General features: G+C 41.2%; 2 protein-coding genes across 2 annotated transcripts in view; both read left to right on the forward strand.

The window, feature by feature from the left end:
- The first annotated feature begins 2,176 nt into the window (after window positions 1-2,176).
- On the forward strand, window positions 2,177-12,790 carry LOC129817547 (ribosome production factor 2 homolog). The gene is made up of 10 exons (XM_055872924.1): window positions 2,177-2,286; window positions 2,524-2,656; window positions 2,763-2,800; window positions 7,913-7,952; window positions 8,304-8,385; window positions 8,496-8,572; window positions 10,685-10,784; window positions 11,342-11,444; window positions 11,580-11,724; window positions 12,295-12,790. Exons 1-10 carry the CDS (start codon window positions 2,264-2,266, stop codon window positions 12,478-12,480), a joined length of 927 nt encoding a protein of 308 aa, XP_055728899.1. The 5' UTR covers window positions 2,177-2,263; the 3' UTR covers window positions 12,481-12,790.
- Window positions 12,791-14,863: 2,073 nt separating this feature from the next.
- The window catches only part of LOC129817548 (monocarboxylate transporter 10-like), a 68,613-nt gene continuing 65,640 nt past the window's right edge, over window positions 14,864-17,836 (forward strand). Inside the window, exon 1 of the mRNA XM_055872925.1 lies at window positions 14,864-15,491. Coding sequence (XP_055728900.1) covers window positions 15,146-15,491 — 346 coding nt within the window. The 5' untranslated portion in view covers window positions 14,864-15,145. The remainder of the gene's footprint in view (window positions 15,492-17,836) is intronic.

Genomic DNA, 17,836 nt, shown 5'->3' on the forward strand with positions numbered 1-17,836 from the left:
GAAAAAGTATCTTAACCTAATAGCAATTGATTATCCCGACCTCTGGAATACCAACTAGATTTTGCCACAGGATGATTTTTATTTTCTTGAGTTTATGGGCAGGAACAATTCAAAATTTGTGGACTGCAACTTGAACTCAAGAAGCTCAAACACAGACTAAAACAATTTCAAACCTTGCTTATGTTTGTAGAATTTCACATCTCTGTGGGAATACTTGGGAACTGATTTCCAAAATTAAAATCACTTGGTGCGGTTTTTAGTCTCAAGTCCAACAAATGAATATTTACATTAACTACATACACATTAGAAAGTCGACACCTTCAAATGAGTAGTTTCAGCAGCAGGCTGCGATGACGGGTGTAGAAAATTGCACACAGCAGTTCAATCTCCATAGACAAACATTGGCAGTAGAATGTCCTTACTGAAGAGCTCAGTGACTTTCAACGTGGCACTGTCATAGGATGCCACCTTTTCAACAAGTCAGTTGGTCAAGTTTCTGCCCTGCTAGAGCTGCCCCGGTCAAATGTGAGTGCTGTTGTGAAACGGAAACATCTAGGAGCAACAACTAAGTTGTGAGCCACACAAGCTCAGAACGGGACTGCAATTTAACCATGAAGGCCTGATTCACGCAGTCATCTCTGAACAGTTTATGTTGAGCTGTGTCTGTTACTTGAACTCTGAAGCATTTATTTGAGCTTCAATCTGAGGATGGTAACTAATGAACTTATCCTCTACAGCAGAAGTAACTCTGGGTCTTCCTTTCCTGTGGCGGTCCTCATGAGAGCCAGTTTCCTCATAGTGCATGATGTTTTTTGCGACTGCACTTGAAACTTTCAAAATTCTTGACATTTTCCAGATTGACTGACCTGCATGTCTTGAAGTAATGATGGACTGTCATTTCTCTTTGCTTATTTGAGCTGTTCATGCCATAATGTGGACTTGGTATTTTTCTATCCCTACCTTGTCACAACACAACTGACTGTCTCAAACACATTAAGAAGAAAATCAATTCTACAAATTAACTTTTAAGGCACACCTGTTAATTGAAATGCGAAGCTGTCATCAAGGCAAAGGGTGGCTACTTTGAAGAATCTTAAATATAAAATATATTTTCATTTGTTTAACACTTTTTGGGTTACTACAGGATTCCATATGTGTTATATCATAGTTTTGATGTCTTCACTATTATTCTACACTAGAAAATATTAAAAATAAAGAAAAACCCTTGAATGAGTAGCTGTGTCCAAACTTTTGACTGGTACTGTATATAAATGTTCAGAAAACTTGGGAGTTCAAATAATTTTTGGGGGATAATATATTTTTGGGCTCAGAAAAGTTGGGGGCCAAATCAAATCTGCCAGTTGGGGAACCCTGACAGGTCTTGCAGCTGTGCATAGAGGAAGGTTTCTGTGAAATCCATAAACATTTGAATGGTAAATACAGTATAAATAGTAAGTGGTGTAATCCAACCAAAGTGAGAGAATGACTGGTCATGATTCAGTGTCACACAAGTTAATGTCATTGATAAACATTTGTGGAAGTTACAAGGTACACATTCCATTTCAATATCTCATTCCATGTAGGGAACCACTGTGTTAATTTGTTCTTCAGAAGCAGTACTCTCACCAACCCTTCCACAGTACTGATTACCCCAGGACTATATCATCCATTACACAACCATTAATATGTCGGTTAGAAAAAATTAATAATTATTCAAAAGACAGGGGGCCCAAGGAACACATTTAGTGTATTTCAAAATTTATTTCAAAATGTTTCAGCCGATAGATGAATTATGAGGACAGGCCATTCAAGAGCAACTCGATTATGTGGCAAGAAAATAAAGCCTGCTAGGGATGTGCACCTACCTTGCTATTATCTTGTCCCTTCTTTGCATTTTCAATTAATAGAATTTGCCCTTTCGGGTCTCGGAAATATTAGAAGTCCTGTATTATTTCATATCACACATGAATGTGATATTTTGTAAAGATACACAAGTTAACATATACTTAAAAATTAATAGTTTGGGGAAAAAATGGTAAACCACAAAAGTTTGGGGTTGATACTGGGTTCTGGAGTTTGAGTTATGTAGGGGGTTTATAGCTCTCTACCGCTCTCATGTGGCCAAATAAGAGTACGACGTGTGTATGTACTGTACATAACAACGGATGTGACGTATATGTAACTGCGACATTTTCCGGTGTTGTGAATTCACGTGGAGTATTTTAAAGCAAGCGCCATCAAGCACACGAGTGAAGCCACCAAAATGAAACAAAAGGAAGGAGTAATGTACGTTGTGTTTTGTTGTTGTTGCTAACTCACGTATTTTATTATTGTATAGTTAACGTCACTTGCTAGCCATGAAGTTAACTATCTAGCTAGTAGCTACTGTAGTCTTCTAAACCGTGTTAGTTTGAGATCTTCCATCCACCGAAATATACTATGGCAAAGCATCTGTGTTGTTTTACTCAAGTGTCACGGTGTCTATAACTGAAGTGTTTTCCTGTTGAATGACTGTTTCCTCAGAAAACCTAAGACGAAGAGGGCTAAGCGGTTTCTTGACAACAGAGCTCCCAAGCTTAGAGAGAACGTCAAGAATGCCATGATCATGAAAGGAGGCAACACCAGTATGACTGTCACTCAAGCACTGAAGGACATTGTACGTTTTCTGACTGTCGACCCTCCTCCCCTACCAGAATATTGAAGATTGTCAAGTTTTGAGTGCCAGATAGCTAGATAACTCTGAATATTTTTTTTCTCTCCAGTATGCCTTGAAGAAACCAAGTGCTGTATTGTACAAAAAGTAAGTGATTGATTTTTAAAGTACCAGTGCAGCCATTTGTATCTCTCAAATAAGTTATAGGTAACAAATAACTACCTTACTGTGATTGTTTAAAATGAAAATGGTAAAAAGAAACAAATAGCTTATTAGTAAAGGACTCTTATGCTAGGACTATCTGTGAGTGGGAAAACTGAAAACAAGTTGTTAATGGAGGAGAGGTTTGGAGCTGTGTTATTGGTCTTAACTAATTTACCACCTGGTGACGTTATGGAGCCAGATACCTGCGCATATGTTGAACGTACGTGTCTTTAGGATGATGAGAAAAGAAAAGCCATGCGTGAAACATGAACGCAAACGTAACATTTAATCTGAACATACAAACATCATGTTACGATTACAGTCTAACATAGGTATTCTAAATAGGTATCCTGCATGTTTTCAAGTTGTCTCCATTCTCTTAGTCCTCATTTGAGTTTACTTCACATTTTAGGTAGTTAATGTAATGTATTTGTCTAGATGGCTAGATGTATTATGCCTACACCTAGCGGATTGAAACATCAGTGTTGTATCTCCACAGCATGGACATAAACTACATTTAATTTGTATTAACATAAGATTAAACAGACATAAACGGAACAAGTTCCACAGACATGTGACTTACAGAAATTGAATAATGTGTCCCTGAACAAATGGGGGGGGGGGGGGGTCAAAAGTAACAGTCAGTATCTGTTGCTACCAGCTGCATTAAGTACTGCAGTGCATCTCCTCCCTATGGACTGCACCCTCAGTCCAGCCTCTCTTAGCCTATTGCGGACAGTCTGAGCACTGATGGAGGGATTGTGCGTTCCTGGTGTAACTCGGGCAGTTGTTGTTGCCATCCTGTACCTGTCCCGCAGGTGTGATGTTCTGATGTACCAATCCTGTGCAGGTGTTCTTACATGTGGTCTGCCTCTGCGAGGATGATCAGCTGTCTCTCTGTAGCGCCTTACAGTACGGACATTGCAATTTATTGCCCTGGCCACATCTGCAGTCCTCATGCCTCCTTGCAGCATGCCTAATCCACGTTCACGCAGATGAGCAGGGACCCTGGGCATCTTTCTTTTGGTGTTTTTCAGAGGCAGTAGAAAGGCCTCTTTAGTGTCCTAAGTTTTCATAACTGTGACCTTAATTGCCTACCGTCTGTAAGCTGTTAATGTCTTAACGACAATTCCACAGGTGCATGTTCATTAATTGTTTATACACTGCTCAAAAAAATAAAGGGAACACTTAAAAAACACAATGTAACTCCAAGTCAATCACACTTCTGTGAAATCAAACTGTCCACTTAGGAAGCAACACTGATTGACAATACATTTCACATGCTGTTGTGCAAATGGAATAGACAAAAGGTGGAAATTATAGGCAATTAGCAAGACACCCCCCAAAACAGGAGTGATTCTGCAGGTGGTGACCACAGACCACTTCTCAGTTCCTATGCTTCCTGGCTGATGTTTTGGTCACTTTTGAATGCTGGCGGTGCTCTCACTCTAGTGGTAGCATGAGACGGAGTCTACAACCCACACAAGTGGCTCAGGTAGTGCAGTCCATCCAGGATGGCACATCAATGCGAACTGTGGCAAAAAGGTTTGCTGTGTCTGTCAGCGTAGTGTCCAGAGCATGCAGGCGCTACCAGGAGACAGGCCAGTACATCAGGAGACGTGGAGGAGGCCGTAGGAGGGCAACAACCCAGCAGCAGGACCGGTACCTCCGCCTTAGTGCAAGGAGGTGCACTGCCAGAGCCCTGCAAAATGACCTCCAGCAGGCCACAAATGTGCATGTGTCTGACAGACACAGCAAACCTTTTTGCCACAGTTCGCATTGATGTGCCATCCTGGATGAACTGCACTACCTGAGCCACTTGTGTGGGTTGTAGACTCCGTCTCATGCTACCACTAGAGTGAGAGCACCGCCAGCATTCAAAAGTGACCAAAACATCAGCCAGGAAGCATAGGAACTGAGAAGTGGTCTGTGGTCACCACCTGCAGAATCACTCCTGTTTTGGGGGGTGTCTTGCTAATTGCCTATAATTTCCACCTTTTGTCTATTCCATTTGCACAACAGCATGTGAAATTTATTGTCAATCAGTGTTGCTTCCTAAGTGGACAGTTTGATTTCACAGAAGTGTGATTGACTTGGAGTTACATTGTGTTGTTTAAGTGTTCCCTTTATTTTTTTGAGCAGTGTAGTTCATTGAACAAGCATGGGAAACAGTGTTTAAACCCTTAACTTCACAGATCTTCATTGTAATTTGGAATTTCACGAATTATCTTTGAAAGACAGGGTCCTGAAAAGGGATGTTTCTTTTTTTGCTGAGCTTATCCCTGGGTGATGTGGACATCCTCAAAATATGACGAGTTCAATATTGCACCATCCCATTCTCTGGGCTCTGTCGGTAATCATAACCAGTAGTATCTTCCAGGAATAATTCATCATAACCAGTAGTATCTTCCGGGAATAATTCATCATAACCAGTAGTATCTTCCGGGAATAATTCATCATAACCAGTAGTATCTTCCGGGAATAATTCATCATAACCAGTAGTATCTTCCGGGAATAATTCATCATAACCAGTAGTATCTTCCGGGAATAATTCATCATAACCAGTAGTATCTTCCGGGAATAATTCATCATAACCAGTAGTATCTTCCGGGAATAATTCATCATAACCAGTAGTATCTTCCGGGAATAATTCATCATAACCAGTAGTATCTTCCGGGAATAATTCATCATAACCAGTAGTATCTTCCGGGAATAATTCATCATAACCAGTAGTATCTTCCGGGAATAATTCATCATAACCAGTAGTATCTTCCGGGAATAATTCATCATAACCAGTAGTATCTTCCGGGAATAATTCATCATAACCAGTAGTATCTTCCGGGAATAATAGATGCTTGGTGAATCTATAAATTATGTATGACCACAGGAGGTTTTGCCACTGCAATATTTTTTTATAGAATAGTTTGATATTTATTTCATCACTCAAAATCTTGCCAAAGCATATCCTGTAGGAGGGTTTAATATGAATAAAAAATGATTTGATATGATTTGTATAAATCGGTTCATGAAGATATAGACTAATAAATGAACAAGGGAGAGGTAGGCTTAGTGTAGCATTAGTATATTCCCACACTTTACAATAAAAGTCTCCGTGTAGGCTATTCCCTCCATCACGACGCTGCTGCCCAGTTGAAGAGCTTGTGATCTCCATGCAGCACCACAGCAGCCTTCGGAAAAGCACGCCTCCGAAAGATGCCCTTCTGGAGGCATGCAGTCATAGTCATTTTATCCAAATTTATCCTAGCATGCATGATGCATGCAACTCGTCATTCCAACATATTTGAACATTTAATTCATCCTTCATTCAGTTCAGTCAGTCAGTATGTCATCCATTCTGTCATTTGTCTGAGTTGCAATAGGAACCAAATCAAGGAGAATAGAAGTCTTATTCATTTGTTTATTGAAATCCATATGTAATCAAAATTATCTAAATTCTCAAGTTCTTTAGCCTATCACTTTAATAATCCAATGTTTTAATTTAATGCTATCAAAATAAAAAATAGGCCTTCAACTTGTAGGCATTGCAATTTAGGCTATCAACTCTTTGTGTTTTATAATTGTTTTTATTATAGGGCTCCCTATAAAAAGAGATCCTAGCTCACAGGCCTTTAAATATAGCCTCTAAATACATTTTAAACAAAAGTGTTGAAGAAGCACATGCAGTGACTAGGGAAAACAGATCTGGCAATAAGAATTGGTTATAGATATTTGAGACCCCTTGGCTATTTCGCTCAGGACATGTTATAGCCAAGACTTAATAAATATTTTGTTTTGTCAAATTTATTGATATGGATATAGCCTATGCGTGATGTGGTTATGCAATGAAAATGCTGTTATTCTGGCTACAGTGGTAGTGATAGCGTAGCTGTAGCAAGTTGGCTAGCTAGCAGCAAGCAAGGGATAAGAATGTTGCCACTGAGCATGGCAACAGAACATAAAGAACGAGCGACTGGGTTGGGTCTCTAGCAACCAGAATTTTCTTATTAAAATGAAAATATCAACGAAAAATACGATTCTACCGGTAAATGTGTGCTTTCATATTGTTTTCTTTGGCAACTGTGGTACACTACATGACCAAAAGTATGTGGACACCTGCTCGTCGAACATCTCATTCCAAAATCATGGGCATTAATATGGAGTTGGTCCCCCCCTATAACAGCCTCCACTCTTCTGGAAAGGCTTTTCACTAGATGTTGGAACATTGCTGCAGGGACATGCTTCCATTCAGCCATGAGCATTAGTAAGTTCAGGAACTGATGTTGGGCAACTAGGCCTTGCTCGCAGTTGGTGATCCAGTTCATCCCGATGGGGTTGAGGTCGGGGCTCTGTGCAGGACAGTTAAGTTTTTCCTCCGATCTTGAGTACTGCATCAGATGACCTGGCCTCCACAATCACCCAACCTCAACCCAATTGAGATGGTTTGGGATGAGTTGGACCACTGAGTGAAGAAAAAGCAGCCAACAAGTGCTCAGCATATGTGGGAACTCCTTCAAGACTGTTGAAAAAGCATTCCTCATGAAGCTGGTTGAGAGAATGCCAAGAGTGTGCAAAGCTGTCATCAAGGCAAAGGGTGGCTACTTTGAAGAATCTAAAATATAATTTGACCTTTTTGGTTACTACATGATTCCATATGTGTCATTTCATTGTGTTGATGTTTTCATTATTATTCTACAATGTAGAATATGGTAAAAATAAAGAAAAACCCTTGAATGAGTAGGTGTGTCCAATCTTTTGACTGTATATGTATGTATATCTATCACAGTAAAATCATGTTTTTGACTGCACTGGGCCTTTACTCAAGTATGAGAACTGTTATTATTTGAACAAATCCAGTATTGTGGTAATACTGAAATTGTTGTATTTAGTCTTGTTTTATTTTCCCCCCATTAGCATTGGATATTTATAGCAACTTGGGCATAAAGGACTGAGTATACTGAAATAATAACGAAACAAAAATAGTTGGTACTATTGTTGGTACTTGAGAAATCTGTGTTTTTATCCTGCATGTAAACTAAGTGTTGTCTTTCCTTCCAGGAAAAATATAACCAGGCCATTTGAAGATTCTACATCATTGGTCAGTTAACCAGAGATATTACATGTCTTCAGTACCCTCTAAAAACGGGTTTGTTTAACCTGAGAATTCTAATTGTTTTTGATTCCTCTAGTTCCTAAATATACAGTATAGTGAGTGTTTCAATGTAGTAGTCCTGGTTCAAGGGACATTGTTGTTGTAGCCCTAGCACAACACTGGAATTATTGTTGAATCGGGCGTGTAGTGCTAGGGAAAACACAAACATTTGCTCCTCTTTAGGTCCACAGGTCCAGGATAACAAAACACTGCAGTAGTGTACTAGTTAGCATCACATTAAAACACAATGTATTCATTGCACTGCCATTTCCGATCACTAATATTTTCTGTCTACAGGAATTCTTCTCGAAGAAAACGGATAGCTCGCTGTTTTTGTTTGGCTCACACAACAAGAAAAGGCCAAACAATCTCATATTTGGTAAACATTTCTGTATTATATCAGTGGGAGACTAGACGAGATGTCTAGTACTTTTCACAGCAGATAAGGGTTTGACCTTGTTTTTCTCCTTTCCTTTTTGCTGATTACAGGTCGTCTGTTTGATTTCCACGTGCTGGATATGATTGAGCTGGGCATTGAAAAGTATAACTCCTTGAGTCAGATCAAGGTGATGTTTCTGCAGTTCCTATAGTCATTTGTAGTTGCGTTGTTTCTCATTGCTGCATGATACCACTTATGTGAGTTCTGGATTTGTCAATAAGATTATTCCCCCCCCTTTTTTTAAGCAGAGTGCCTTCAGCACCTCCTGATGTTCTGTAAGTTCTTAATCTCTACGAATCTTAGTTCTTTAAGTGTCGTCACCAAATGTTTGTACACTCAGACTGCTACAAAAAGCCAAACGAATACACCTCCTTGGTCTTTCAGTGGTCTGAATGAACAACTACAAATGAACAATTTCCTCTCAATCAATCAAATGTATTTATAAAGCCCTTCTTACATCAGCTGATGTCAAAGTGCTGTACAGAAACCCAGCCTAAAACCCCAAACAGCAAGCAATGCAGGTGTAGAAGCACGGTGGCTAGGAAAAACTCCCTAGAAAAGCTAGAACCTAGGAAGTTACCTAGAGAGGAACCAGGCTTTGAGGGGTGGCCAGTCCTCTTCTGGCTGTGCCGGGTGGAGATTATAACAGAACATGGCCAAGATGTTCAAATGTTCATGACCAGCAGGGTCAAATAATAATAATCACAGTAGTTGTAGAGGGTGCAACAGGTCAGCACCTCAGGAGTAAATGTCAGTTGGTTTGCTCATAGCCGATCATTGAGAGTATCTCTACCACTCCTGCTGTCTCTAGAGAGTTGAAAACAGCAGGTCTGGGACAGGTAGCACGTCCGGTGAACAGGTCGGGGTTTCATAGCCGCAGGCAGAACAGTTGAAGCTGGAGCAGCAGCATGACCAGGTGGACTGGGGACAGCAAGGAGTCATAAGGCCAAGTAGTCCTGAGGCATGGTCCTCCGAGAGAAAGAGAGAATTAGTGAGAGCATACTTAAATTCACACAGGACACCGGATAAGACAGGAGAAATACTCCAGATATAACAGACTGGCCCTAGCCCCCCGACACAAACTATTGCAGCATAAATACTGGAGACTGAGACAGGAGGGGTCGGGAGACACTGGCCCCGTCCAACGATACCCCCGGACAGGGCCAAACAGGCAGGATATAACACCACCCACTTTCCTAAGCACAGCCCCCACTCCACTAGAGGGATATATTCAACCACCAACTTACCGTCCTGAGACAAGGCTGAGTATAGCCCAGGAAGATCTCCCCCACAACCCGGACAGAAAGATCACGTCAGTGACTCAACCTACTCAAGTGACGCACCCCTCCTCGGGATGGCATGGAAGAGCACCAGTAAGCCAGTGACTTGGCCCCTGTAATAGGGTTTGAGGCAGAGAATCCCAGTGGAGAGCGGGGAACCGGACAGCCAGAGACTGCAAGGGCGGTTCGTTGCTCCAGTGCTTTCCCGTTCACCTTCACACTCCTGGGCCAGACTACACTCCATCATATGCCCTACTGAAGAGATAAGTCTAAAGTAAAGACTTAAAGGTTGAGACCGAGCCTGCGTCTCTCACATGGATAGGCATACCATTCCGTAAAAATTGAGCTCTATAGGAGAAAGCCCTGCCTCCAGCTCTTTGCTTAGAAATTCTAGGGACAATAAGGAAGCCTGCGTCTTGTGACCGTAGCGTACGTGTAGGTATGTACGGCAGGACCAAATCGGAAAAATAGGTAGGCTCAAGTCCATGTATTTCTTTGTAGGTTAGCAGTAAAACCTTGAAATCAGCCCTTGCCTTAACAGGAAGCCAGTGTAGAGGCTGGAGTAATATGATCAAGTGAAGATTCTAGCAGGAGTGTTTAGCACTAACTGAAGTTTATTTATTGCTTTATCCGGGTAGCCGGTAAGTAGAGCATTGCAGTAGTCTAACCTAGAAGTGACAAAAGCATGGATTCATTTTTTTTGACAAAGTTTGATTGTTGTGATGTTACGTAGATGGAAAAAAGCTGTCCTTGAAACAGTCTTGATATGTTTGTCAAAAGAGAGATCTTAACACTATTTCAGGCACACTGTTTCCCTGTTCTTTGAATTTTTTTAATTTTTGTTTTACTGATAAAAACATGCCAATACACTCTGGACTGCAAACAATTGAAGTTAGTGTTACCTGTTATATCATAATCTTCCTCCTGTAATTTTCTGTTCTTTTTCCAATGCATTGCAGAACAGCAAATGTCCTGAGGGGACCAAACCGATGCTGGTGTTTGCAGGGGAGGCTTTTGACCATGATGATGACCACAAACGCCTAAAGAGCCTTCTTACAGGTACAGTTTAGTCTAAGCTAAACATTTGAATTTGGTGTTAATCGGATGTCGTGGGGTTATTTCAGTCCTACCCCTTCAGTTAGAAAAAAATTCCTCTAACTATACTGAACAAAAATATAAACGCAACATGCAAGAATTTCTAATATTTTACTGAGTTACAGTTCAGAGGGAAATCAGTCAATTGAAATAAATTCATTATCCCCTCCAAATTCTATAAAAAAGATATAGGCGGTTTATGGTAGAGACATTAACATTAAATTATCTGGCAACAGCTCTGTTGGACATTCCTGCAGTCAGCATGCCAATTGCACGCTCCCTAAACTTTATACATCTGTGGCATTGTGTTGTGTGACAAAACTGCACATTTTAGTGGCCTTTTTGAAATGTCACACCTCTCAGATGGATGGAATATCTCAGCAAAGGAGAAATACTCACTAACAGGGATGTATAAAAACATTGTGCACCAAATTAGAGAGAAATAAGCTTTTTGTGTGTATGGAAAATTGGCGGTGCTACTGACCATTTTTTTTTTTGTTTGTTTTTGTCTTGTCGTACAGACTTCTTCAGGGGTCCTGTTGTGCCTTCAGTGCGTCTAGCTGGTCTGGAGCATGTCCTGCACTTCACTGCTCTGGAGGGGAAAATCTACATGCGCAGCTACAGGTATGTCTGCCTGCTAGCAGCTAGACCATCTACCAATGTCACCTATTATTCATGGCAGATTATGGCTGAATTACATATGATCTGCATCTTTCACCCCTGAAATGATCACTAGTCAAAACTCTTTGGGTTCTCCAGATCTCTGTTGAAGAAGTCTGGATGTCGTACACCAAGGATTGAGCTGGAGGAGATTGGGCCGTCTTTTGACTTTGTCTTGCGGAGAACACACCTGGCATCAGACGACCTCTACAAGACAGCTCACAGACAGCCAAAGGCTCTGAAGGTATGAACAACTCTAGTTGCAGTCATCTTTTTCAATCTCTTTCAAGAGTCATATGTTGTTGTAACTTTAATGTGTTACAGAGTTAATGTTTAAGTTAATTCATTGAGCTGTATCTAAAGATATTTCATTACAGTTATTTACATATGTAATTGTATTGGTTAGTATTGAATTACGCTTTTGACTGCAAGTTCCAGAATGCCTTGCGACAGGAAGTAGAAAGCGAACACTAGTTAATTAAGTGCAATTGACAGGTGATTATTGATGGCTCCTTTGCGCTAGCAGCTTGCTGGCATTGCTCTGTAGAATCTAAAGTTGTTAAATGTAACGTGATCAAGTATTATTACTAAAAGAAGCTTTCATATCAAACCCGACGTCCCGAGTCATTACTTTGAAGATAGTTATTCTATATATGTTGAATGTCACGTAAGGTTTATTCTTTTTGAAAGTATCTTAATTGCACAATGGTATTATTGTGTGCCATTGGCCAAATTATTTAGAAGTATCTATGTAGTGAAATGAAACATCAAGGCAATCAGTCCTCATGTTCTTTGTCAATTCTATTCTTTACAGCCCAAGAAGAAGAAGAACATATCCCACGATACCTTTGGTACCAAGTTTGGCAGGTTGCACATGCAGAAGCAGGATCTGGCCAAGCTCCAGACACGTAAGATGAAGGGTCTGAGGAAGAGGAGGGGCCCGGCAGCCGCTGTAGAGGGAGAGACGTCCTCGAAAACAGCCAAAGTAGAAGTGGAGTGAAGTCTTCCCAGGCTTTAATGGACATTTCACAAGCTCACGTCACGCTAACTGTGGATGTTGACCGATGTCTTCAGAATTGTCATTAATTATGAAAGAATTACCCCCACATGCATGTTTACCTTCTGCAGGTATGTTTGTCAATGTCTCTTGTTAATGACGTACAAATCATCTTCATTCTGTTGCTCATGTTACTTAATCTGGAAATGCTTGTTGTGAAAGGCAAGCCTGTCAGATGTATGTGCATAAGAAAAGAAGAAAAATGCGTAGTTCAATAAGATGTCATTGTTCTAAAATAAAATACTCAAAAATATTTTCTGTATTTTAATCTTTACTTGTACAATGCGGAAGAATTGTTTCAATGATTACATGTATTTTGTACATCTGTCTCGTGCTGTTCTTTTCAGAGGTTTTACAATTGAATTGTCACATGCACAGTGAAATGTCTTGCAAGCTCTTTCCCAACAATGCAGTAATAAATATTGATAGTACTATAAAAGTAGAAGAAAAACACAAGAAATAAGAACACAAGTAAGCTATATACAGGATCAGTTCTAATACCATATTTACGATGTGCAGAGATACTGAAGTGGTAGGGGTAGATATGTATAGGGGTAAGGTGACTGGGCATCAGGATATATGATTGTGTGTTAAGTCAGTATGAAAGTGTCTGCATGTTGTGTGAGTGTGTAGCATGTGCATAGTCAGTGCAAAAATGGAAGAGTCAATGCAGATTGTCTGTGTAGCCATTTTGTTAGCTATTTAGCAGTCTTATGGCTTGAGTATATATTCTGTTCAGGAGCCTGTTGATGTCAGACTTGATTCTCTAGTACCCCTTGCCATGCGGAAGCAGAGAGGAGTCTATGGCTTGTGTGGCTGGAGTCTTTACCTTCCTTACACACCACCTGATAGCGAGGTCCTGGATGGCAGGAAGCTCGGCCTCAGTCATGTAGCGCCATGCGATCAATGGCGGTGCTGTTGCCATACCAAGCAGTGATGCAGACATTCAAGATGCTCTCAATGGTGCAGCTGTATAACTTTTTGAGGATTTGAGGACACATGCCAAATCTTCAGCCTCCTGATGGGGAAGGGGTGCTTTTGCGCCCTTACAACTGTTTGCATGTGTATGGATCATTTTAATCCACATCGATGGGGGTGGGCTCACCCCGTTTCCTGTCGTTCACGATCAGCTCTTTGGTCTTACTGACGTTGAGGGGAGGTTGTCCTGGCACCACACTGCCAGATCACTGACCTCCTTCCTATAGGCTGTCTTATCGTCCCCGGTGATCAGGCCTACCACTATCGTGTCATCAGCAAACTTCAGTCGTGCGTGGCCACGCAGTCGTGGGTGAACGTGGAATACAGCAAAGTACAAAGCATGCCCCCGTATAGAGGGTCAGCGTGGCCGAGGTGATGTTGCCTACCCTCACTACCTGGGGTCGGACCATCAGGAGGTCCAGGAACCAGTTGCAGAATGAGTCCTAGGGTCCAAAGCTCGGTGACGACCTTGGAAGGGACTATGGCGTTGAACGCTGAGCTATAGTCAATGAACAGCATTCTCACATAGGTATTCCTCTTATCTAGGTGGTAGAGAGTTTAGTGAGAGTAGAGGGAAAACTTCATAAGGGTGGGACAATTAAACCATGTGGAGAAGGACTGTAAGTATTCTACTTTTCACTCTGCTGCCACAAAACCCTTAGGTATATAGACTTACCTTCATATGAACAAATCACAATTGTAATCTCCTGACGTTAGATAAATTGGTATATATCAGTCAGCTTTCAGGTATGACAAGGTTGCTGGCAGATATGAAATCAGAAGTATTGGTATTAAATCGCTGGATGTTTCTGTGGATAGTTTACTGTACTTTGTACACAAGAGGTAGCTGTTGGACTTTATTCATTTGAAAACTCTGGGCTCTGGTGTTATACTGAAATTGAAAGCAAAAATTGTCAAATTAAGCCTTATTTAAATTAAGTCATATTTAAAAGTTATTGATTTAGTTTTTAACAATGTACAGGCCTATCACGCAGATAATTTAGAAAACGTTGGGAACACACCTTCCACGTAGTTCATTATTTTCCATAGAACGCATAGCCCCTAGTTGATTACCCCTTACTCATTACAGTACCAATTATAGACTCCTATGTTTACTTTTTCCTTGCAAGAGGAACCTCTGGATAAGAGAGAAAAATAAACGTGTTCTGGATCTTATCTTTCTTGGAGAAAAAAAACCTTCACTTTTTCAAACACTACAGTATTTCTTCAATGTTCTTACGTCATACTTGAAAAGTACCGCGGTAAATCCTATCAGCGACAAAATCCCGGGGTAATGTACGCACGCCCCGCCCCTCTGAGGTATCTATTTATACAATATTGCAACACTGGCGTTTGACACGCAATAAAGACAGTGCGGCGGTTGATAGAACTGTTCATTACGGCTACTGCTTCTGAATATATGCAACTTCTCGATAACAATTTGCTGAAAGAAGATGCAAAGTCTTCATATTTGTAGATAGACATTTTGCGGCATACCATCATCTGAATCTCTTCAGTTGAGTTTGACTGCAGCTTGAGAGTACATCATTTAGACTAGTTAGCGGCATAGTCACATTGTTGCTGTCATCATATTTGACAGTGTTAAAAATCTGCATAGTCGTGCGAAGAAATGACAGAAGGTACCAACATGACAGACAATGAGTCTGAGACAACTAAAGAAATGGTTGCTGCGGAACCTGCGGAAGAGACATCAATAAAGTCATTTGAGCGCCCGGACGAAGCTGAGGAGAATGAGAACGTGGGTAGCAAAGGAACCATTCAAGAGCACGTCCCCGTCACTGCGGAGGAGCCTGAGTTCGAGCACCCAGAAGGAGGATGGGGGTGGGTGGTTATGCTGGCTGCCATGTGGTGCAATGGAGCGGTGTTCGGAATCCAGAACGCCTTTGGTATCCTGTTCTTGTCCCTTCTGAAAGAATTCGGCTCAGCAGATGATGAGGCCCTCCGATTCAAAACAGGTGAGAAAAGTCGGCATAACGCTAGTAATCTAGCTAAATACTGTATTAGTGAATTAGCTAGCGTCAGCATGCATCATAAAATATTTGTATTACTTTCTGGCTGCATATCAACATGTGACATTCATTTTCGTTCTTTCTGGTATGCTATCGTTGACTGGGACTAGTGAACGGAATACAAATCACACTAATGCAACAACGTTTTGAGAATGTCATTCATTTACCATCAAACCAAGTTTCCGATCAAATCACCTTTCCAGCTAGCACGGTCTAGATTGCTAACGTTATCTGGTGTCAGTCAGCGAGTCGAGCGTGCCACATGGCTCGACAGTGCTTGAGGTGGAGGAAATGTCTTTTTTCAAGTCGTTTCACAGAAATTCACAAATTACGCTATGACATAGAGACCTCTGGTTGTTCACTGTTAAGGGTTCATACACATCTTAACAGATGGAACTTCATGATTTTTCCATGACCAATAATTGGTGCGTCTCTATGTAGCCTACATGAAAAAGTCAGCATTTATGTGGTGTTGACACTAGAAGGCTGCTGGTCTCTGATCCCATGTAGGCTTACTATCTCCTGCCGTTGTGGCCTTGATCAAGGCACTCAACCCCCCACAAAGTAGAATAACTGCACTGTTAGGCTACTGTATAAAACACATGTGGTCAACCCTCCATCTGGTGAGCTACTGGGTGTGCAGGCTTTTGATCCAACCCTGCTTATCAAGTTTCTGTTGTGCAGATGACGTTTACACTATTAGAAAAAACAAAAAGGGTTCTCTCTTGCTTCATAGATGGAACCTTTTTCATAGGGTAATTGGATCCACATAGAACCCTGCATAGTGCCATTTATGAGTTATGGCTACTACTATTACAATGCATTTGGAAAGTATTCAGACCCCTTGACTTTTTCCACATTTTGTTACGTTACAGCCTTATTCTAAAATATATTTTTTCTCTCATAAATCTACACACAATACCCCATAATGTAAAGGCAAAAACAGGTTTTTAGACATTTTTGCAAATATATATATATATATATATATATATATATATATATATAAAATATATATATATCATATTTACATAAGTATTCAGATCCTTTACTCAGTACTTTGTTGAAGAACATTTGGCAGTGATTACAGCCTCAAGTTTTCAGTATAACACTACAAGCTTGGCACACCTGTATTTGGGGAGTTTCTCCCATTTATCTCTGCAGATCCTCTCAAGCTCCTTCAGGTTGGATGGGGAGCGTCGCTGTACTGATATTTTCAGGTTTCTCCAGAGATGTTCAAGTCCGGGCTCTGGCTGGGCCACTCGAGGACATTCAGACACTTGTCCCGAAGCCACTCCTGCGTTGTCTTGGCTGTGTGCTTAGGGTCGTTGTCCTGTTGGAAGGTGAACCTTTGCCCCAATCTGAGGTTCTGAGCACTCTGGAGCAGGTTTTTATCAAGGATCTCTCTGTACTTTGCTCCGTTCATCTTTCCCTCGATCATGACTAGTCTCCCAGTCCCTGCCGCTGAAGAACATCCCCACAGCATGATGCTGCCACCACCATGCTTCACCGTAGGGATGGTGCCAGGCTTCTTCCAGATGTGACGCTTGGCATTGAGGCCGAATCTTGTTTCACATAGTCAGAGTCCTTTGGTGCCTTTTGGCAAACTCCAAGTGGGCTGTCATGTGCCTTTTACTGAGGAGTGGCTTCCGTCTAGCCACTTTACCATAAAGGCCTGATTGGTGGCGTACTGCAGAGATGGTTGTCCTTCTGGAAGGTTCTCCCATCTCCACAGAGGAACTCTTGAGCTCTGTCAGAGTGACCATCGGGTTCTTGGTCACCTCCCTGACCAAGACCCTTCTCCCGCTATAGGAAAAGGCCAGCTCTAGGAAAAGTTTAGGTGGTTACAAATGTTTTCCATTTAAGAATGATGGAGGCCACTGTGTTCTTGGGGACCTTCAATGCTGCAGAAATGTTTTGGTACCCTTCCCCAGATCTGTGCTTCGACACAATCCTGTCTCAGAGCGCTACAGACAATTCCTTCGACCTCATGGTTGGTTTTTGCTCTGACATCCACTGTCAACTGTGGGACCTTTTATATAGGCCGCTATGTGCCTTTCCAAATCATGACGAATCAATTGAATTTATCACAGGTGGACTCCAATCAAGTTGTAGAAACATCTCAAGGATGATCAATGGAAACAGGATGCACCTGAGCTCAATTTCGAGTCTCATAGCAATGGGCCTGAATACTTATGTAAATAAGGTATGTTTTTACATTTTTTATGCGTTTTTGCTTTGTCATTAAAGATTATTGTGTGTAGATTGATGAGAAACAATATTTAATCAATTTT

This window comes from Salvelinus fontinalis, chromosome 20 (assembly GCF_029448725.1).
Source record: "Salvelinus fontinalis isolate EN_2023a chromosome 20, ASM2944872v1, whole genome shotgun sequence".
NCBI lineage: Eukaryota > Metazoa > Chordata > Actinopteri > Salmoniformes > Salmonidae > Salvelinus > Salvelinus fontinalis.

Coding starts and splice junctions, on each gene's coding strand:
- LOC129817547 (XM_055872924.1), top strand. CDS start 2,264: ATGAAACAAAAGGAAGGAGTAAT. Junction 2,657..2,762: donor CTCAAGCACTGAAGGACATT/GTACGTTTTCTG, acceptor TTTTCTCTCCAG/TATGCCTTGAAGAAACCAAG. Junction 8,386..8,495: donor GCCAAACAATCTCATATTTG/GTAAACATTTCT, acceptor TGCTGATTACAG/GTCGTCTGTTTGATTTCCAC.